Raw genomic sequence first — 23,433 nt, 5'->3', positions numbered from 1 at the left:
CCCAAAAAGTAATCGTAAAATAAATAAAAATTGACATCATCAGGTGAATTGACAAGTAATATGTTTCTCCACCATGGTTTCACTCACTGAGAGACTCCCATTACTTAAATGTTGAAAAACGAAGTAAACACCTGTTCAAGTTAAAGCAGTTAAAATGAATTCATCATGCGGCTGTCGGTGGCAGGAGTTTCTCTCCCCAGAGATTCTGTACCCCATTGGAAAATATAAACATAGAAGGAGGGCGCTATCAAACCACATATCATTGAAGTTTGTATACAGTTCGCCATATTGGGGTGGGTGGGGTTGGGTTGGGAGACCACCGAATCTAAGGCCCACAAGTCACGTCGAGTCACTGCTGATACTTGTTCTATTATAGAGCTTATAATATCCAGTACCACCAATGAGACCCGTACGCGTATCAATTTTCCCCAGGGGCCCACTTAGCATAATGGGCGTGTTCCAGTTTTCGCGCGTGCGCACTTGGCACTTTTCGCTGTGGTGGCAGTCAGTGAAACTGAGGGTTCCATCGAAGCACTCCAAAGCACAAACGTTTAGTTTTGTCTGAATGAACAGTAAAGTTATTTTTTTCAAAAGTCGATTTAAAAGGTACAGGTCATATTAAACGTCATAATTCGTTAAAGTTTTCCGAGCAACAAAGTCGACTCTCAGGCACACGACCGTGTCAACTGATAGCACATACAACGTCATCTCCAAGATACGAAAATCGGTCTTAAGCCGTGAACAGTGCAGTAGTGCCCGTGCAACAAGGTATTTACATTTGTATGGAAATTCAGGCATAACACTTGTGTTAAAGGCAATTAAGTGAAGATATCACTTTTAATGCTTGCACTATCTTCATAATTCATTATAATATACGTACACAAAACAAGTGACTTGTGTCCGTGATTCGTCCACCAAAACCTCAAAAAGTGATAACGCAAAACAAACTACTTTAAAAGCTTCCTAATATATAACTATCTAAATCATTGTAAGCTTTCATATCCTAAGATACTAAGTAATACTGTAAACTACTCATAATTTGAATATATTTATAAAACTTTGTAAAAAGTGTAAGTTTAAATGTAGGGCATCAATGAAATAAATGTGTGCAAATACAAATACAAAGTGTATACGACATTAGCATGGCGCTATATATGCACTAGACTTTGTTCCAAGTCTGTGATCGTGGTTTTTAGCCGTTCTGATAGCCGATACATTATTTTTTGAAAAAGTGCCCTCTTGGATAAACCTCCGTCATTATCCTACGATAGAGCGTGATAGCAAATCTGCGGTGGAATTGTGAGTGATACAGAGTAATAACTGCAGTCTTAAACTTGAAATCAAGTCTAAATGCATACATGTATGGGGACGTCGTATCTGTGTAATTTTAAAAATTTCATTAAAAAATATTTTGAATAAAACGAAGACAACTGCTGGCTATAGAGTCATACACAGGGTCTCAAAGAACACTTGTAGTCACTGTAGATGTTTCTTCCATGTATGGCTTCACCGGGAAACCATGCTTTCTTGTTTGACGTGAAAACAGGAAAAACTCAAAACAAATGGGGCCAGTTGAAGTCATTGAAGATCGGTGTGTAGTGTGAACATTTCAATGTCCATCAAGTTTTAATATATGTTTGCATACTTCATATTAACAAAAGAAGGTAATTAGGGCATCGGTTGATATAAGGCTTCATTATTTTTTTCCCAATTCAAGGAAAAAGGCATAATAGCGTGAAAACTGGTAAGGGGAGGATACATGTACAGGTGGTGTCGGGTTAACTTGATTCTACACCTGGTCGGCGTGGATTGGCATGGCGAACCCCGATAATTCTTGTGCGCTTTTTACACGTTTGGTTCACACGTCGTGCGTGGTGTGCGCGAAAGTTGGTAAAACACGCCCATTATGCTAAGTGCCTCAGCTTACCTGGGAAAAAAAGCGGGTTCACCCGTGTGCGTGTGAAAAGGTCATAGGCCTACTTTATCAACAACAACAATAAATGGGGCGCAAAGGTCGGACCAGTGGTGTGTGTGAAAGTTCGCAAAGTCCATGAGTTTTAGAAAAGTTGTCTACAACAAGTAAAAGGTAACTAGAATATCAGTTAAAACATTGCATTAACATCTAAAGTTTGATTAAGTCTTTCAATGTAAAGCAACACAAGCAATCGTGAACACTTGTCGCAGGAAGAATATGTGGTTGATTGTTGGACATCGGGCCGGCAGCATATCGTATCCATTGTCATGTGTTGTAATACAGTCGTTTGACCAGTTCGGGATCACTTTTTGAATTCACATTGTTTTTTGTTGCAATCTCTTTGATATCTTAAACAAAAAAGTTTATCAGTTTACCTAAACATGACATAAAACTCACCAAGTATTCACTGACGAAAAAATATTAGTTCTTTTGAAGAGGCTTTAAGAAAAGTATTGTCACCTGTTTGACCAGTTCAGGATCAGTTGAATCTATTCTGAATCAGTAGAGTGCCCTTTATTGCAAACCCATACTCCCATTCATAAAACTGTCTCTCAAGGACACGAAACTTCAGAGGTGTGTTGGCATGGACTTGGACTTCCTTTCTTTAGTGAATGTCATGCAAGTGTCCTCAATAGCAGCACAAAAACCCAGCCACAAAACCCCAAAACAACAGCAAAGGCAAATGAAAAAGTGAAGCGAACCTAAAAAGCAATATTGACCCCTCCAAGTTTAATTTTCTCACAAAATAAAAAATCTACAAGAATTTGTTGAAGTAATGTTTCTCAAAATCAACTAAATAAACTTTCTACTGCAGTAGTATGATTTTACCATACTTACTGACTTTGTAAGTTAGTGCGGCACAATTTGACGCAATGAGATGTTGAGTGATCCCGAACTGGTCAAGGGTAAGCTGCCCGTCCAAAGAAGATTTTGGGATCTTCGTCACCTCAAAAAAACAAGATGACTGCACAGTATTTACAGGAATGTCTTTTTACACATTCTTATCACTTTACATAAATATTTTTTGCCCCGGCACTCCAATTCTACAGGTAAGAAGTTTTAACAGTGTTTTTCAACCAACATTTTTAAACAAAAAAATGATAAATTTCGCAGACAACCTTCAGGAAAACAGCCATAATTTATTTGCTGATGATATTTGGCACCTTATTTTGGGGTTTGTTGGTTTAATGGGTGTTAATCTTCACATTTATCAACAGAAATTGGTAATAATGAGAAGTGATATAACTATTTGGTTATTGCAAAGTTGAAGTGATCCCGAACTGGTCAATGATCCCGAACTGGTCAAATGACTGTAGTAATGTATTGTTGTTTTTATCGACTGACATTTTGCTTTGATTGAGCTTTCGTAAACTGCTGCTACGGATAACTTTCCGTACGACGCCACCACTTTTTCACTCATTTTTACAAAAAGGGATATCTCATTGAGGTATCGATAAATTAGATACATATTTCATATCGAATGAAAAAGTGGTGGCGCAATACGGAAACTTTTCCTTTCAGTAGGATATTATAACGGGAAAATTGTTCACAATCAAAAACTATATATATATTTTTTTAAATCATCTATCCAACCTTTTTACAATGACACGTTTACGTTGCGAGAGATAGTCTGCTATTTATAGTGCTAATGCATGCACGATATTGGAGCGACGTCATATGTTTTCAAACCGGTCATTGGTTGGTATTTTATTGAATATTCAGGAGCTAGTATGGCATGCAAAATAAATAAAAAATATCATTCAATTCCTATAAACCCTTAGCACGCTACCAGGTTGTACACACAGTACTCCCCTGGCGCTAAATTTCCTGTGTGGCGCTACTAAAATGCACTATACATTTTTCCTCAAGACTTTTACTCTGTGAAGACAGTGTTTTGGGCTAAATTGCAAAATAAGTTTTTTACTCAGTATTTTATTTCCCATCTAATGCAGTAACACTATGGGTTTTGGATAAAGAATAACCGAGATACGCTTATTTCATTACCACTATTCTATCACCGGCCGCCAAGCCCAGTTGCTGTCGATTTTCATCGGGGCAATCGATCGATCCAGACCCATCGCTGCTGCCGGCAGACCCAGTGTAGTGTTCATGTACATTGTTATCGTTGACAAGTACACAGTACACATACAGCATTTTCAACACATCAGAATCTCTCGAAAAAAGCTCTTCAAAGTTTGATTCTCTGGAGTCTGAGTCCTGAAAACAGCAGAGCCTCTGTCACCGGTGGAGCTTGCACAGTCTCGCGGTACACAGGAATCAAAGTTGGGGGTCGAAAACATGCGAGGGTCGATATCATATGACCCTAGGATACATGTATGTTTCTAGAAGTAACTTACATTTATTTAGTTAACATCATTGGATTGGTTTCAGAAATGGCCACATTGACAACGTCTACTAGTAGTTTATTACGATACAATGAGTAGTGTTGGCAGATATTGGCACATTTCTGTTTACAGAGCATTGCTTGTAAAGGAACATTACAAAACAGTTGCTGGCAGTGTATTATAAGCACTTTATTTTTTATGTAATCCACCATACACATAAACTAACAAACCTGGAGAAGGTTGAGATTGATCGGCAATCTAGGTCACAAGAAAATAGTGAAAATTTTGAGGTGTCCATCATACCTCAGAAAGGCTAGACTAATCATTAAGTCTATCGCGGTGATAGCGGTCCCATGTATGCTGTTGAGGAGACAAGTCGGCAACCAGCAGTTTGCGTAAGAGTGTACAGGAAGGCTAATAATGGGTAGTCGTAAAAACATTGCAAGAGATTTTAACCTAAAAAAGATTATTGGGTCCAGAGTTCTAGTATCTCAAACGAATCGTCAGTGTTGGATTTTGAAACTGCAGTTCATCCCTACTCCCTACAGTTTCCCATTCCCCCTCCCCCAGCCTTTTTTTGTTTCTCTCCAAGAAATTGTTTACTACTCACCAGGGCCCAAATTTTATGGCTCTACCTTACAGGAAATTCTGTGCTTGCGTCAAGCGTTGTTCACAGGTTAGCTGGGAATTATGGCGTATGCGCTTGGGAACTCCATGTTTCTAGATGTTCTACACTTACACAGCTACTGCAGAAAATCGGTGCTTGCCATCAAGCGGAGAATGGTGATCATAATCGCAGAATTTGGCAGTAAGCAGAGCCATGGAATTGGGAATGTTCTGTGTATGCTGTTGACGAGAGAGATCTGAATCCAGATGAATAGGAAATTTATTACTGATACATGTAAATAGGTTGTTCATGTTTGTTTTTCAGTGTAAGATGTGATAATTATGTAATGTACATCAAATAACACCACGATGCACTTTTACTACCTTTCTATTTAGGTACCTTCTAGACTTCACAACATCAAGCTAGTGGTAGTTTCATTATGGCAAGGTAATTTTTATACATGTTTGCAATGTATTGTGGTTTGTATAACTCAAGTCTTTGGCTCTTACTCAAATCTGACTTCAGTTAAAATGATGTCGACTCTGACTGAACTTAAGACTCATATTCAGAAAAAGACTAAATCGAAATCACTAAAGGCAGTTTAATTCTTTTGTTAATGTTAGAAATAAGTGTATCATGACTTGTTAATGACTTGAGAACTTGCACACAGTCTTTACTCAAGTACAAGTTGAGTCTAAAACTTGACAATCTGAAGTGTAACTTTGATTCTCTTTTGTACTCTACACTATTAGGCTTACACTCATTGCATAGATTAATGTCAATTTAGAATGCGATCTCTTGGTTTTTCAATGCCACTTTCGCTATTTTTGAACAAAATAATGATAAAGACACAATACTTTACATTGTACAGATATATCAGTTTTTTTAAATCAAACTTTAGTTTTTTAGATTAGCAATGGAGCAATTGTTCTGTGAATATCTGCCCTGATGACCAGGTAGCTTTTTCTGTAATAGGTAGTTGGGCTTTGCTTCTGGTAATGAAACAACAGACTATCAAGCATTACATTTTGACAGCTGTAACAATGTATGAGATTAATAGGTTACACTAATTAGTGTGTCTTTTCTTTTCTCTCGTACATGCTGCTAATGTGTTATTGAGTTTTCTTAATGTTTTAAACTCCTCACCAGAAACAAGCCAAGATGTTTCCAGATATTGATGGATTTTGCCAATTTGTTCAAGGCATTCATTGGAGTGAACTATTTGTCCATAGCGTTTGCAATAAGTCAAAGTGGCATTGCGGTGAGTTGATTGCTTGTACCTATAATGTTTCTATATAATAGCAGACCCCTTGCAATGTTGTTAATTAAGATTAATGGTCAGTTTGGGTAGCCATACCGGCACCCATACCTTACATGTCTGATAGAAGGCCTTGCAAAGTCACAACAACTTTTCTGAATGATTGTGTTAATGGTACCAGGGGTAGCTTATCTTGACGTTGCTAAGCAAAAACTTGCCCTGAACTGTAATAATAATAATAATAATAACAATAATAATAAGACTTGTAATGTGCACATATCCACCCTGCTGGGTGTTCAAGGCGCAGTAAACCAGCAAAAAAAAAAAAAAAAAAAAAACCACAACACGAAGAAAAACAGACACAACAAAATTAGTCATTGAAAACCTGTGACATAAGATAAGTTTTGAGAAGAGACTTGAATTTTGCAGTACAAAGACAAGATCGAAGATTAAGTGGTAGAGAGTTCCAGATGCGTGGCGCGGCTGAAGAAAAAGACCTGTCACCCCATGAGTGTCGAGACTTTGGTTCAATGAGGAGAAGCATGGAACTTGATCGAAGATTCCTTGATGAAGTGTAAACTTGAAGCAGTTCAGAAATATAGTGGGGAGCCTTGCCATTAAGAGCTTTGTGGACAATGAGCATCAGCTTGAAGATGATTCGTTGAGAGATAAGGAGCCAGTGTAGTTGTTTCAGAATGGGGGTGATAGAACAGTATTTTCTAGACAGTGTCACAATGCGGGCAGCAGTATTTTGGAGCCGTTGAAGTCGGGAAATCTGGTTGTTAGGAAGACTGTAGAGAAAAGCATTGCCGTTGTCAAGACGAGAAGTAACAAATGCGTGAATGACCTTTTCAGTGGCACTTCTGTCCAAGTACTTGCGAATCATACCTATATTCCTGATGTGATATGATGATAAACGAACAATGTTGTTGATGTGTGGCTGAAGTGTCATCGATGAATCAAAAATAACCCCTAAGTTCCGAGCTTTCAGCGAGGGAGCTATCCGAGCATCACCGATGGAGATGTATGGCACTGAAACCTTAGTTAACTGTTGACGTGACCCAAATAGAAGGAACTCTGTCTTATCATCATTTAACTTCAGGAAGTTTTGTTGTGTCCAACATGCCTCGAAATTGCACGGTTTTCCTTTTACCTCGTCGACTATCACGGTCGGCCATTTATGGGAGTCAAACTTTTGACTCCCATAAATGGCCGACTGTGTTAGTTTGCACAGTAAAAGAAAAACCACGCAATTTCGAAGCAAACTTGTGTGGATCATTGTATTCTACCTTTAAAACATCTTTCCAACCATATGCGTTTTATAAAAAAACGGTTACAAACGCTTTTATAGACCAACTCGTCCGATCCAAGGCAACGTGTTCCTCTAAGTCTTTATTATCATAAAAATGGAACTCACAAATGGCAAAAGCCAATCGCTTTTGTGTGAACAATATAAGTCAATTTCTGAAGCTAGAAATAGCAGGAGTGGGGTATTCACTAGCTTACATCCCAATTCATTTTTATTTAACAACAATTTGATTTACTTTTTTTAATTCTATACACAGCTTGGCATCGTTGGATTACTCCTGATTTCCATCGCAACAGTACATTGTTGTCATCTGATCATCAAATGTAAAAGAGAACTTATTAGACAGATCATAGAAGACAATATTTCCAATGAACACCAATCTCCTGAAACTCTTATGAAGACAAGACACCTGCTAAATACCACACTAGAGAAACGACTTTCTTATGGAGATACAGCTTCATTGTCTTTAGGGAAGGTTGGAATAATACTAGTCAATGTTTCTCTAGTAGTTACACAGTTTGGATTTTGTGTCAACTATTTCATATTTCTTGGTAATACATTTCAAAAAATGTTTCCTTATCATCTTCCATATATTGCTGTTGATAACAGCAGCACTACATGGACAACTCCACTCCCAAGCACTGTGCATCTCACTACTGATAAAGTGGCGCTTTCAATCACAAATAGTTCATCACCTTTAGTGAATATTTTACCATACAGTTTTGTGTCTCAAAGCCCTGGCTACAATATCTTAGTGCTTTTACCACTGCCAATTTTTATACTGTTTGGATATTTGCGTAGTATTCGTCAACTTGGTCCAGCAAGTGTCTTCGCTAACTTGTCTAGCCTTGTAGGCTATGTTGCCATGATGGTTTACATCTTATCAGGTATGTCAGTTTTAGAATTAATTTTTTTCTATCACAATTCATTACTGATGTACATGTAGTGTATTCATCTTTAGAAGCTGTTAGCAATGTGAAAGCTTTTTGTCTGAATAAGTGTCGGCCTTCATTTGAGAAATAATTGTGATAGAAACAAAACTTGCAAGAACCATTACCTGTTTGTAACTGTGTAGATAATGGTGTAGATAACTGTGTAGAGTGTAACGCACAGTAGTGTTGATAAATACCTGTATGAGTGTATCTTCTAGTGAACCTTATTCTCTTTTCATGGTTTCATCCAGATTTTTCAGTCAGTGATACTATCAGTTGGGCCCAATTTTCGACGTTTCCCATTTTCTTTGGACAAGTAACTGCAGCTTTTGAGGGTATCGGGACGGTAAGTTTTTACTTTAGATAAAATGTATAGGTCGTTGTTGTCTAGTGAAGTTTGTGGAAGAACCATATAATTGATTACCTACAAGCACGTTTAAGTGGAATTCCCTAATAGCGCTCTGTGTTATCCAACATCATTCAGTCAACAACTTGAGGTAATTAAATAAAAATAAAACTCAAACAAAACAATTTGTTTTTCCTTTTACCACTTGTAAGCTTATTAAGTTTAAGTGCATGCTTACTTTTTGAAGGTTTCAACAAAGTGCATGCAAAGTGCATGTAAACATGAATTGGTGTGCCACTTTGCTAGCTGCACATCTGCTTTTGTGTTGTGTTTCCGCTGTGAAAAAAAAACAGCATTGCATGCAAGATGCCGAGGTGTTCCATATGCACCATGATTTAAAGGATTTGGGTACTTTTTTAACACAAAACATAATGTCCAGGACATTCCACTGCAGATTTACATTAAACTTACTCAGTTTGAAAATAATAATGGTATAAAGCTTCCCCTAAAATATTAGTTTCTGAGCTGCTGTAGTTTTTGAGAAATGAGTAAAACAAGTCACAAAAATAATTTTCATCTTAGCTGTCAGTGAGACAACAATTATTTTAGCATGTAAAAACATTCTACTATCATTATCTTCAAACTGTTTAAGTTTAAAAGCAGTGGAACACTATTGGTAATTACTCAAAATATTTATTAGCATAAAACCTTACTTGGTAACGAGTAATGGGGAGAGTTTTGATAGTATAAAACATTGTGAGGAACGGCTCCCTCTGAAGTAACGTAGTTTTCGAGAAAGAAGTAATTTTTCACAAAATTTATTTTGAGACCTCAGAATTAGATTTTGAGGTCTCGAAATCAACTTCCATCTGAAAGCACACAACTTCGTGTGACAAGGTTGTTTTTTCTTTCATTATTATCTTGCAACTTCGACGACCAATTGAGCTGAAATTTTCACAGGTGTGTTAATTTATGCATATGTTGAGATACAGCAAGTGAGAAGACTGGTCTTTGACAATTACCAATAGCGTCCAGTGTCTTTTATGTAAATCTGTGTACATTGTGTAAAAATAGCCAGACCCTTTAACCAGGTTGTATGATTATACGTTATATGGCTAGCAACCATTCATGAATCAAGGATTCAGAGGAACTTGATGATAATGATTATTTATTGTCCATTAACTTGCATCCTCACTGTTTCTTGCAGTGCATTGACTCATGGCTCAAATTTAGTCTCGAGTCACAAAGGTTGATTTGTTGAAACATGGAATGGAATGATGCAAATGTTTATGCTGTGTCTGCTTGTTGTGTCTAATTAAAACCCTCACAGAAAATAATTCACCTCCGATACCTACAAATGCATTAACAATGCGCAAGCACAAGTGACTCCGCTGAACAAAACAAAGCACCTCTCCTTGCACTGCAGGTCGCGTGTGTACACACAAATAACGCCCTTCTTTTTACAGCGCCCATAGTGTCAATTCGTTTTTTTCCCCCAAGCTCTCTCAAAACAACGAAGCGTTACACACTATAAAGGCAAGCAGTGCAGTTTCCGGACATCTCCGTTACGGTGTCAGAATTGACGAAAGGAAAGAAGAAACCTGGCAGAAAATTGAAATGTAGATCCTGTGGTGGTCTTCCCTCGACCTTAGAGTTCGACATCCATGAAACATGTCAGTGATGTCGCGTTTGTTCGCAGGATAAGCCGTGCGGGGTCTGCTCCGGCTGGTCTACCGTGGATTGGAAGTATTTTACGGCCTGGCAGGATAGTCTCGCACGCAAGTCACCTACCAACAGGAAAATTTCCAGGTTTTGAAAAAGAATCTCCAAGATACAACATCTTCTTTTAACCAAACGATGTTTTTACCAGCTCTCCTGCTGGATGTCACTTTGTCAATGGCGAACAGTGGTGCTTCGGAAGATTTGTCATCCTCAAGTCATGTTTTTGATCGTCCATTCCCCGCCTATGCTGGACAGTCTCATCTACACTGGGTTGCGGTGACAGACTTCCGGCCCTCAAAATGTTCTTTCTTCCCTAACAATCCTCTCAGTCAACACATCCTTCCATGGGTCCTTTTCGGTACCCATTGGTATTTTCCCTGGCTACTACCCGCAGCAGGAATAGCCACCGGATTACAAAGGTTTTTCTCGCTCGGACGTCTGCCCACCACCGCATGTCACTTCCATGGCAGCATTGGGGATCGTCACTACTTAGACGTCACTGTCCTGGTCACTACTGCCGCTCTGGATCCTCCCCAAGGAGCTCCATTGGGCCAGATTTTGATTTGATCAAACCTGGAAATACTTCCATGTTCCACAGAGGGAGAGTTGTCATCTCTGAAGTGAGTAATATTTTATAGTTTCCTTCTCCTTCTCCCAAAGAGGCTCTCCGCTTGTCTTTTTGCAGGGTTTCTGTCCAACTCACTCCTCCACTAAAAACTACTATTCCTGTGGACAGCTTCTGCTCTGAGAATATTGACGAGGCTTTCTCAATTTTTCAAAAGAAAAAGCATGTGAGAATTCCTGCTCATGAATCATCTCTCTTCAACACGAATACTGAAGATACGTTGCCAAAAATTTCATCTAAAGTTGAAGATAAGCTTCGGTCTGATAAACCTACCCGAAAAAATATCTTCCCAGATAAACGCACTAATGACCTCAACTGTTCTCTCGAGAAGCTAGACCGTCATTTACGCTATGGGGCCAAGGTTTCCAGCATGTCTATGTTATTGTCCGATACTCTAGCTCGGGCTTCAAAGAACCCTGCGACAGTGGATCCAGTTTAGTTTTCTTGATGACTGCCTCGGTTCATGTTTACAGTCAATTACTACCAGTTCGGCTTTGGCTACTTCCCTGCATAGCTCGCTCATCCTCGATCAGCTCTACTGGCCCTCACAGTGCTCCAGAGAACAGATGGAAAAATTACCTTTCCTCTGGAGTGATCTCTTCACAAAAAAATTTGATGCCAAGAGGCCAAGCTCTTTAAGACTGATGGGAAGATCAACTTGCGTCCACCCTCAAATCAATCTTCTTCTTCACCATGTTCACTGCCCCCTCGCACCAACAACAAGGGCAGGAAAAGTGACAAAGGGCCTTTTCGTCGCCCATACCAGTCCAATTTTCGTCGACCCTGAGCCAACTTTTCTCGCTCAGCAGCAAAACCAGGTTATTGTTCCCAATCCTCTGCAGCTAAGGCAACACCCTCTAGCTCAACCTACTCCTTCAAGACGCAGTGGTCTTGTGTAGGCCTGGGCGAATTATTCGAATATCCGGTTAATGGCGAATAGGTTTTTCTATCCGTAACCGCGAATGCCTTTTTTTCTTAACCGGATATCCGCATAGGGCGCGAATACCTATTCACAAACCGGATAATTCTGTAATTACAACCGAGTAACCGGATATTCTTTAATATCCGAATATCCGCGGACGTCGGGCGACAACTGATATGAATGTTTTGACTGAATCCTTATGATACTTCTATTAAGACAGCATAAAACAGCATCTATTAAGTATTTAACTATGCTTACCTCCGTGAAGAGTTAAAACAATGACATTTCTGACGTAATTTGTTCAAAGATTACAGAAGTTTTCCTTCACGTAGAGTCAATCACGATCAAAAGAAAAAGCAAATCGCCATCTTTAAATTAGATCCGGTCATTTTTATGAATGAACCGAGTGACACTGTCTAAAACTAATATCAATCCGCCCATAAGATCTCATTCACAAACGAACAGCGCCCTCTAGAGGCAAAAAAAAAAATTAATTTTGTTTTTGGTTTTTTTTTTTAATAGCGCCCTCTAGCGGCGAAAAAAACTATTCGAATATCGGGTTAATTTCGGATAGTTGGCCAGCGGTATCCGAATAACAAAATTTCACTATTCGCCAAGCACTAGTCTTGTGGATGTCTCACCGGCTCTGGGACTGGTTGGAGGTTGGTCGCTAGACTTTGGGACTTCAATCGCAAAAGATTCATGAAAAAAAAATAATAATACTCTGCTCGTCGAAGCGTTAAAAAAGAAATGGGAAAAAATGCTGAAGTCCCTTTCCTGAAGACTGTATCGGGCTCATCTCCTTCTTTCTGGCTCCCAAGAATTTCCAACCAGTGGCGACTGATAATCAATCTTCGGCCACTCAGTGCCTTTATTTGACCAAGCATTTCCTGATGGAAACGCTATGAGCTGCCTTTAAGGGTCATACATATCATCAAAGACACCTCCAGTTCATTACCGACACAAGACCTACCAGTTCTGATGCCTCCAAGGGTCTTTACCAGAATCACATTTCTATGTACCTGGACGACTGGCTGATCCTTTATTCGGACACTCCTCGAAGCTCTTCAATGAACCTAGGGCTCATCATCAACATAGAGAGGTCTTCTCTAGTTTATCTCAAAGCCCAACATTTCTAGGGGCATCCCTAAACATGATGACCGGGAAGGTTCCCCCCCCCGCCCCACTGTGGAATGTTGCCTCACCAGAGCAGAATTTGTTCAAATCTTTCTTTCTCCGTCAACTCTCCCAGCCAGGGCCTGGCTTTGCCCAAGTTTTACATGCTTTTCAAGCACCTAGGAGCCAAAGGCTAACCAAGTTCCAATCCGAGCTCACCAAGCAGGGAGCGTGACTACATGTACATCTTTAGCTCTCTTTCAGGGGGTGACTGTTGTAATACAGCTTGTTATTAGAAGAGCGCCCTCACGAGGCCGTGTGTAACAAGTAAATGTTGTATGCAGGCGGCCATGTTTTAAGGCGATACACACTTAACTGTCTTAGTAAATGAGATACAGCAATAAAAGCATATTCAAGTTCAATCTTCAGCCATCCGGCCTCCTGAATTATTACAGTGACCATACATGAGATTGTGCAGGCAGCCTGCTGGGAAAATCCCTCAACATTCTTATCCTGCTACTTGCGAGATGTGCTCCAGTCAGATGGTCGCATGGACAGACAAGTTCTACGCTCAGCAGCTCAGTCAACAGCCTGGAGACACAGTAGAACTGCCGTCTTGACCTCTTAAAGGCACTGGACACTATTGGTTATTGTCAAAGACAAGTCTTCTCACTTGGTGTATCTCAACACATGCATGAAATAACAAACCTGTGAAAAATTGAGCTCAATTGGTGGTCGAAGCTGCGAGATAATATTGAAAGAAAAAACACCCCTGTCACACAAAGTTGTGTGCTTTCAGATGCTTGATTTTGAGACCTCAAATTCTAAATCTGGGGTCTTAAAATCAAATCCGTGGAAAATTACTTCTTTCTCGAAAACTACATTACTTCAGAGGGAGCCATTTCTCACAATATTTTATACTATTAATAGCTCCCCATTACTAATTACCAAGAAAGGTTTTGGGCTAATAATTATTTTGAGTAATATTACCAATAGTGTCCACTGCCTTTAAGAGCACCTCACTCACAGCATACTGGTATGTCTTAGCAACTCCTGTTTTTCATTTGTTTCAGGCACAAGTAGTTAAGAGTTGTACTGTCTGGGCACTACACTGCATGTCCTGTTCCCTCCCTATCTTGCGGCTTTATTGTGATTCTCTGCATTTGTAGGTATTGGAGGTGACATCATTTTTTTATCGGGATTTTCTATTCTATATTAGAAAATAGTCACCTCTGATACCTTCCCTCCCAAAAGGTTTAAAAGGAGAAAAAAAGAAAAGGCTCAAGTAAAAAGGAAGGGCGTTATTTGTGTGTACACACAGGACCTGCTGTGCAAGGAGGGGTGCTTTGTTTTTGCTCAGCGGAGTCACTTGCACTTGCGCATTGTTAATGCATTTGTAGGTATCAGAGGTGAGTATTTTCTTATATAGAACAAAAAATCTACTTTTTTGAGATTCCCTTCAATAAGAGGCCATCAATTTGAGCATCTTCACTGCATACACCACTTTACCTAAAACATGAGAACATCACTTTTGTCATTACAGATAGTTCCTATTGAATCTAGCATGGGAGAAAACAGTCACCTATTTCCTCATCTGTTATACTTGGTTGTGCTGCTCTTTACGTGTGTCCTGGCAAGTCTTGGCTTTCTGAGCTATTTACGCCTAGGAACATCTACAGCTCAAGTCATCATTTGGAACCTTCAGCCCAATAGCATGCTTCAGTTGGTAGTCAGCCTGGTTGTATGTATAGGAGTTGTCTTCACCTTTCCTTTGCAGTGTTTTCCAATTATTGAGATATTTGAACATCTCTTATTTGCTCCAGGTGCGTATTATAACAACATTTATTTGTAAATTAGGTCTGGTGTGAATCAAAAGCCAATTTACCCTACATATTATCACATTAATTTGTAAAATGTAAAGAATGCGGTCAACATAAATTTTAAAAAATCTTCATAATATCTAATGTACCCCACCTATGAGAACTGTTCCCATCACTTCCTAATAGCTGATGTACCCCACCCATGAGAACTGTTCCCATCACTTCCTAATATCTGATGTACCCCACCCATGAGAACTGTTCCCATCACTTCCTAATATCTGATGTACCCCACCCATGAGAACTGTTCCCATCGCTTCCTAATAGCTGATGTACCCCACCCATGAGAACTGTTTCTATCGCTTCCTAATAGCTGATGTACCCCACCCATGAGAACTGTTCCCATCGCTTCCTAATAGCTGATGTACCCCACCCATGAGAACTGTTCCCATCACTTCCTAATATCTGATGTACCCCACCCATGAGAACTGTTCCCATCACTTCCTAATATCTGATGTACCCCACCCATGAGAACTGTTCCCATCACTTCCTAATATCTGATGTACCCCACCCATGAGAACTGTTCCCATCACTTCTTAATATCTGATGTACCCCACCCATGAGAACTGTTCCTATCACTTCCTAATATCTGATGTACCCCACCCGTGAGAACTGTTCCCATCACTTCCTAATATCTGATGTACCCCACCCATGAGAACTGTTCCCATCACTTCTTAATATCTGATGTACCCCACCCATGAGAACTGTTCCCATCACTTCTTAATATCTGATGTACCCCACCCATGAGAACTGTTCCTATCACTTCCTAATATCTGATGTACCCCACCCGTGAGAACTGTTCCCATCACTTCCTAATACATGTAATAGCTATTATGTCCCACCCATGAGAACTGTTTCTTTCTAATATCTTATACTCCACCAATGAAATTGTGATGTTCTCGATCCACTAGAATCATCTTCCGATAGTTGAATTGATTTTCCCGAAGGCCGCTTAAAACTAGGGTGTTTCTGAGTTAATGGCTTCGCCAGTAGCAATGGCTAAATCACAATGTTGTCATTTCATTTCTTATTTTAATGTTGTCATTTTAGCCAATTGTTATAGCCCTAGTCGAAGTTGCTGTATTCTGATGCAGTCTGATTCTCAATACGTCCTGATTTTTGAAGCACCCCTTCTACTAAATTTGCTGTTACAATGTATGTCCTTGTGGTAGTTAAGGAGTTCTATCCATAAGAGTATCTCGAGGTAGCTTGCATGCCCCATCCACCAAAATCACTTTCACTACCTCTTGATAGCTGATGATCCCCAACCATCAGAAGTAGATAGTCTCCTTTGTTGCATCCTTTTATTTGATTACATTTTGACAACCAAATGTGGCTGTTAATGTGCTAGCCATATAATTTTGATGCAGTTTGTAATCTTTACTCCATTGTTTTTGTTTTCTTTTAAAGGGAAGTTTTGTGGTCCGCTGAAGTTAAATTCTTCCAATATCAATAACAGTCAGGATGAAGTAGATACAGTGGATGATAGTGATTTACGTGTAAATACAGCGATTACAGACTCTAAAGAGGATGCAGAACTTTGTCAGCTCCTACAAGATCCACAAGCTGCTAAATGTCTGAGTAACCTTCCTGTGGCCCCTGAGATACCGAAATCAGTGAGTGTTTGACAGTGCACACACTGTTTTTTTAAGTTTTTTTTACTAGTTATAATTTTATTCTGCAAGCATCCCTGGACAGTTTTCAGACATGTGTTTATCATTTTACCGTTTGCATGTCCGTTAATGTTTTGTTTGAATACATGTCTTTTGGCTTGGCTGGTTACCCTTTTGATTAAATATTTTAAAATGTATCTACACTGTTGAAAAATCAAACACGGCATACATTGTTAGTATTAAGTGATTTTATAAATACCTAAGACAGTTTATCCATTCTGATTGGTCAAGAGGGCATCATTAGGGGTTGTCTGAACGGGTGATATAACACCAGTAAAAAGTGTTATAACATGGGTGTGACACGGGAGCTTGCACCATCACACACAGCGCTTATAAGACAGTTTCTTCATTCCTTTTGGTCGAGAGCAACATTAACTTAATGACGCCTTCAAAGTAAACAGGCTTACAGTGCAATATGGTGACAGGCTTACAGTGCCATATGGTGACAGGCTTACAGTGCCATATGGTGACAGGCTTACAGTGCCATATGGTGACAAGCTTACAGTGCCATATGGTGACAAGCTTACAGTGCCATATGGTGACAGGCTTACAGTGCAATATGGTGACAGGCTTACAGTGCAATATGGTGACAGGCTTACAGTGCAATATGGTGACAGGCTTACAGTGCAATATGGTGACAGGCTTACAGTGCAATATGGTGACAGGCTTACAGTGCAATATGGTGACAGGCTTACAGTGCAATATGGTGACACCAACCATCGATAAGGAATCTCAAACCTTTATCAAGCAGAAGCAATATGAACAACTTGTTGTTTGTGATAGCACAAAAACTGAATTCCAAGTTTATTTTTGTTCATTTAAAACAAAACCTGAGCTTTTCCTTATCTTAAAGGAAAGGTGTTTAAAATACTTTTTTTTTTCCAAAATGCAAGAAGGTATTGTTTTAGTGCAGATTACACCTCATTTTATAAGTGTGTTTTGACAAGAAATCTGGTCCAGAAACTGATGTTTCTGTAATTGTATCACATCCTTTATTTTACATACATTTCGTTATTTCTGAAACCATCCATGTACAATCTAGCACTATCTCATTGAATCTACAATTTTCTATTGCAGGTGTGGACTGTCAAGAGGAACATTCTACGAACACTAATTGTCTTAGCACAGCTGGGTACTGCATATGCTTTCAAAGATGAATTTGCTTATATCTCTTCATTTACAGGTAAGTACTTCAGTCACCTGAACATTGTAATACACATGTGTAAGTCTTACATGTAATAAACCTTCCAGAACCATTGTGGTCCCAACTATATTGGATTTTGCATAATATGCAAGATTTTATTTTGTCAATTGGTTTAGTCTGACATATAGTTTATGGCCATGAACATTATTTATGTTGCAAATTGAGAACTCAGTGATAAAAAAATATGAAAGTAATATAAATTCAACAAAACTCATCCGCGTAAAATCAGCTTCAGTATTTGCACCAAACTTGGGTGTGGATTTAAAAAAAGTTGTGTCTAACAAGTTCAGGTAAAATAAACTTGTCTCATACTAAGTTAACAAATTGTTTGGAATTTTTATGAAAAAACTAAAACTCAATTTAAAAACGTGTACAGAAACTTTTTGTCATTCAAATTTTGTTTTTGAATATAATTTAGAAACAAAGATTTGATTCCAGATAAAATAAATTCTCCATTTGACATCCTTTTTCAATTCGATGCACGCGATACTTACTGAGAATTTTACTTTTACTTCAGTGTTTTACCCCTATCAGTCAGATAAAATGCATAGTCAGTCAGACATAAAAACACCTCAATTTTAATACATACTGAAGAAGAAGTTGTCGTGAAAAGTTGATTATTTTATTAAAATATTGGGGCTGAAGATTATGGACCTGAGAAATAATGCACATTAGACCGTTGCTTGATCTTGGATGACAAAAACTATAACATAAATGAGCATTCATAAATACCCCATACAGTTTTGCTACTCCTATTGGTTGAGAGCGCGTCACGTGGGGTGTTTACATGGTTGATAATGACCAGCTGGAGCTGTTTATAACCAGCTGGCATCCGTGTGTCGGGCGCGCAAGCTAACGTCTGCCAATATTATCACGCGGAATGCAATTCATAGCTATTAGTAACAGCGCGTAATCTATTTAAAAGCGTGTGCATGTACACTCAATCTACGCGCATCAAACAGATTCTTCACCAAGTTTTTGAAAAAAATATTTCAAACCTCGAATTTTAATTGTCAAAATGTCTGTAATTGTATTTTTAACATTTATTAACAAAAGGGCATTTATGAATGGGAATAAAAGAGTAGTGACATCGTTCTTAAATGTCCGTTTAAAACCTTGCAAGGGTGGATGCAACGACCCTGCCGGCTGTTAAGAACTTGTTGCTACCCTTTTATTCCCTTATTGACTCCCAAATTGGCGCAACCAAGACTATTGTGATGCTGCGATGCGGCAAATTAGGTTTAAGGACAATTTTTGCATATAGTGAGGTGTACTCGAGACAGACATGCATGTCACATGTAGCATGGTTAAAGTTGCAACATAGTATGTGAGATAAATATTATTAATGTGAATAATTTTACCAATATACTCTGAGGGAGTAATTTATGTCTGCACTGTTTAATCTTCTACATTGCGCTCTTAACCGCCACAAGCTCGTTGTATCAGGTTTTTTTACACCTAATAATAGGGAGGAATACCAACACAATACAAAGTAAGATGAACTCCTTGAATAAGATGAATGCATAAAATAACAAACCTGTTAAAATTTGATCTCAATCGGTCGTCGAAGTTGCGAGATAATAATGAAAGGAAAAAACACCCTTGTTACATGAAGTTGTGTGCTTTCAGATGCTTGATTTTGAGACCTCAAAATCTAATTCTGAGGTCTCGAAATCAAAGTCATGGAAAATTACTTCTTTCTCTCAAAAACTACGTTACTTCAGAGGGAGCCATTTCTCACAATGTGTTATACTATCAACAGCTCGCCATTAATCGTAACCAAGTACGTTTTTTACACTAACAACAGCTCTCCATTACTCAGAACCAAGTTCGTTTTTATGCTAACAATTATGTCCAGTGCTTTTAAATGAGTAATGACAAATGAGGAGTATTGGCAAATGTGGAATATAATGTGCAAATACTACAGACTTAGTCTGTTTGAGACATTATGTTCAGTACATACATTAGGAAAAGCAAAGGATAATTGAAACTCCATGATACACATTTCTGATTTCCTACAGGAGCAATTGGAAGCACCATGATTGCCTACATTATACCAGCTGTAATACATTTGAAGCTGAAGAGACATGATTTAGGAATAATGATCATCTGTAAAGATATCTTACTGATTATCTTTGGATTGGTGGGAGGGGTAACTGGTGTCTATACTTCTGTCAGATCAATTATTGTGGATTTCCAGTGAAGGTATTGTGCAACCAATACTTTGAGATACAAGTCTTATTGTGAGTCAAAGTTGATGCTGAATGTCCACAAGAATGTTGATGACGTCGTTACTTATGTACTGTAGTTTGCTACTATACCTGGATAGTTGATCTATTTTTGTTACGTTTTGGCAAGCATTGTTTGTGTTACCTATATGCCTTGTGCACCTGAGTTGCTAGTTGAATACCGAACGACCTTCCCTAACGACAAACATTTTTCATTTGCATGTGTTTTTGCCTTGTCTTATACAGAGCTTTGGAAGGGGCATGGTCGATAACTAATCTTTGTTCGAACAAAACCAGTTTTTGTTCAAACAAAGTTTTGTTTTCCGTTCTAAATCTGTGGTATCTAAATGTTTTTGATATTTTTCATCATATTAAATGTTCATTCTTTCCAAAATCGAAAACAAATTAAATATATATTGGGTCTGAGAATTCATCACTGCAATAACCTATCTTTCTGAAAGTTTGTATATACTCAGCGCCTTGAGTACCTTGTTTGGTAGATACGTGCACTATAGGACTTCGATGTTGTTTACATATCTATAATGTATTTTTTTAAATTATAAATTGTCGAAAATTTAGCCATAAAACTTTAACAAGACACTGGCACTGTTTTTTTTAAAGATCTTCCGCCACATTCCAGCGGTACTGCACACACTAATTACTTGATGCATAGAATGTCACTCACAAAACGGATGGGTATGACGAGATGAGCACTAGGGTTATGTAGATTGGCGGTAAGTTGGTTGGGGGGGGGGGGGCGGTAGCACTTCACATGTTAGAGTGTGGAAACAGTACAGTATGGGTGCCATTTACAGCAATGGTCATTTTCTGCACTTTAAGGTGTGGTAAAAAAGTTGCTAAATCAATGGTGTCTGGTGCACACAGATCGATTTGCCTATCATTGCACGTCACGTCACGTGACCTGAGATGGGTATTACACGCATCAAGAACAAGGGTACTGCATATCAACGTTTGTTAAAAAGACATAGTTAATGTTGCATTTGTTTGTTCAATCGAGGCTTTTTTTCTTGAAATCATGAAGACAGTTCCACCAACTAGGAAATTCTACAAGAATGTTCACATGCTGTCAAACCTTGGTAATTTAAGGTAATCTAACCATACTCTTGTGGTAGAATACTGGATCCATGTAACAGTAAATGTGATTTAAATTAATGCCACAATACTCAACTTTATAAAAAGGGCTTTGTTTTGAGTTAAAAGTGTATTTATCGAAAATACAGCCGATTGTGGTCCATCGGTATGAGTCTTCCCATGTCTTTACTGTGTAGCTGTGTTTTGTCTATACCCATAGGTCACGTGATCACATGTTAGCATTGGCAGCGCAATTGGTCTACTGTCACTGTGGTTAGTAAGTTGAGTTATATTATAAATGAAATATAAAAGCTTTCGCCTACCTCCAATTACAAATGTATTTGTTTATTCACTCTCTAGCTTGGTAGTAAAACTTAATTATTGGTTAATCGTAATTGTTTTTTATAAGTAACTATTTTCTGTGTAATTCCATATGTTTTTTGATTGGTTTGTATACAAATTATTCATTTTTAATTATTTATTTGTTTGCCATTATACACTTTCGGAACAGAAAGGAAAAACAAAGTTCACAGATTAACAAATAACTTACATGGTTTAAAGGAGGTAATGGTGAAAGACTTCTCTTGAAATATTATTCCATGAAATGCTTTACTTTTTGAGAAAACATTAAAACAATTATCAATTCTCGATATCGAGAATTACTGTCATGACACGGCGAAACGTACGGAAATGGTTTTCCCATTATTTTCTCCCGAATCCGATGGACTGATTGAGCCTAAATTTTCACAGGTTTGTTATTTTATATATAAGTTGTGATGCACGCAGTGTTTGGACAATACTGTTTACCGAAAGTGTTTTGTTATTTACTTATTTACTACTTAATTATTCAATTATTTAGTTGGTACTTGATTTACAAGATGAAACTTTGACAACGAATTTTATAAACAAAATAATGTGTTCACACATTTGGTGATTAGGTAAACACTAAAATCGAACATACATAACAAGTTTTTGGGTGTCACCTAAACGTTATCTTGTACCCGCTGAGGCCCGATGATAACACGAATCTGATTACTGTGCAGCTCGCCCTGTCTTGAGTTAAATGGAATCAAAATAGGAAGAGGGTCACAAATAGTTGTCGATCGAACGTATGACGGCCCGATACGGCAATGTATCTGCATTATAAGAACCAGTAAATGCCTCCATCCATATATTAGGGAGCGAGAGATACTTGTTTTGGATAGAATAAGGAAAACTGATGTGCTGACAATAGTTATCACAATGTGTCTTGTTGTGTGTTATGGCATCGCCCAGAAACCTATTGGTATAATTCGGGTGAAGCCTCAAAGTTTGTTTGTTTTTGTTCCACTTTTTAAAGGCAGTGGACAGCAGTGGACACTATTGGTAATTAGTCAAAATATTTATTAGCATAAAACCTTACTTGGTAACGAACATGGGAGAGGTTGATAGTATAAAATGGTGTGAGAATTGGCTCTCTCTGAAATGACGTATTTCGAGAAAGAAGTAATTTTCATCGAATTTGATTTCGAGACCTCAGATTTAGAATTTGAGGTCACGAAATCAAGCATCCGAATGCACACAACTTCGTGTGAAAAGGGTGTTTTTTCTTTAATTATTTTCTCGCAACTTCGATGACCAATCGAGCTAAATTTTCACAGGTTTGTTATTTTATGCATCATGTTGAGATACACCAAGTGAGGAGACTGGTCTTAGTCTATTGTTACATCTACAGTTTGTAAAAGTTCGGGCACCTCCTTGGGAAATGTTCGCGAACTATAGCGAGGTTCACTGATTCTTGAAACTTCCAACATATATCTATAAGCGTAATAACCGTGAGGCACATGATATACCTTAAAGTTATAACGTCAATGATGACGGCACCCGGTGTCAAAGTAAATTAAATCTGTTTCAAAACTATATTTCAAATATGCATTTACCATGAACATCAGGGAACAAAATCATACCTCCTGAGCTACACAAGATAAGTTCGTAATATACACGTCAGATTATGACTAATTAAATATCATAATAATTTTGCATTGAACTTGCCGTGTTGTCGTAGTCACTTTATTATATTTTAAATGAGCACGTTGCCTTGGATCAGATGAGTTGGTCTATGAAAAGCATTTGCAACCGTAACAACTATCAAACGCTTTTTATAGAACAACTCGCCCGCCGATCCAAGGCAACGTGTTCCTTTTAATATCTGCTTTTAAGTTA

At 38.4% G+C, this 23,433-nt stretch overlaps 1 protein-coding gene across 3 annotated transcripts; it reads left to right on the top strand.

The window, feature by feature from the left end:
• The first annotated feature begins 2,002 nt into the window (after positions 1-2,002).
• On the top strand, positions 2,003-23,212 carry LOC139940753 (proton-coupled amino acid transporter 1-like). 3 transcript variants are annotated; one of them, XM_071937122.1, is made up of 9 exons: positions 2,003-2,086; positions 5,323-5,374; positions 6,077-6,188; positions 7,751-8,381; positions 8,678-8,772; positions 14,701-14,980; positions 16,445-16,650; positions 17,785-17,890; positions 19,933-23,212. In XM_071937122.1, the coding sequence occupies exons 2-9, from the start codon at positions 5,367-5,369 to the stop codon at positions 20,112-20,114; spliced, it is 1,620 nt and encodes a 539-aa protein (XP_071793223.1). In that variant the 5' UTR covers positions 2,003-2,086; positions 5,323-5,366; the 3' UTR covers positions 20,115-23,212. The 3 variants fall into 3 exon arrangements, with proteins under 3 accessions (XP_071793223.1, XP_071793225.1, XP_071793224.1); XM_071937123.1 differs by lacking the exon at positions 2,003-2,086 and adding an exon at positions 3,901-4,309; XM_071937124.1 differs by lacking the exon at positions 6,077-6,188.
• Positions 23,213-23,433: the final 221 nt, after the last annotated feature.

The sequence above is a fragment of the Asterias amurensis genome, chromosome 8 (assembly GCF_032118995.1).
Source record: "Asterias amurensis chromosome 8, ASM3211899v1".
In the NCBI taxonomy this organism is placed as follows: domain Eukaryota; kingdom Metazoa; phylum Echinodermata; class Asteroidea; order Forcipulatida; family Asteriidae; genus Asterias; species Asterias amurensis.
The sequence above is the reverse complement of the archived record's forward strand: the minus strand, read 5'-3'. Positions and strand labels throughout refer to the sequence as shown.

Bases quoted from the DNA above. Each gene is read 5' to 3' on its own strand.
- LOC139940753 (XM_071937122.1), top strand. The intron at 8,773-14,700 runs GTAAGTTTTTAC...TTGTCATTACAG, and splicing joins CTTTTGAGGGTATCGGGACG to ATAGTTCCTATTGAATCTAG. The intron at 16,651-17,784 runs GTGAGTGTTTGA...TTTCTATTGCAG, and splicing joins CCCCTGAGATACCGAAATCA to GTGTGGACTGTCAAGAGGAA.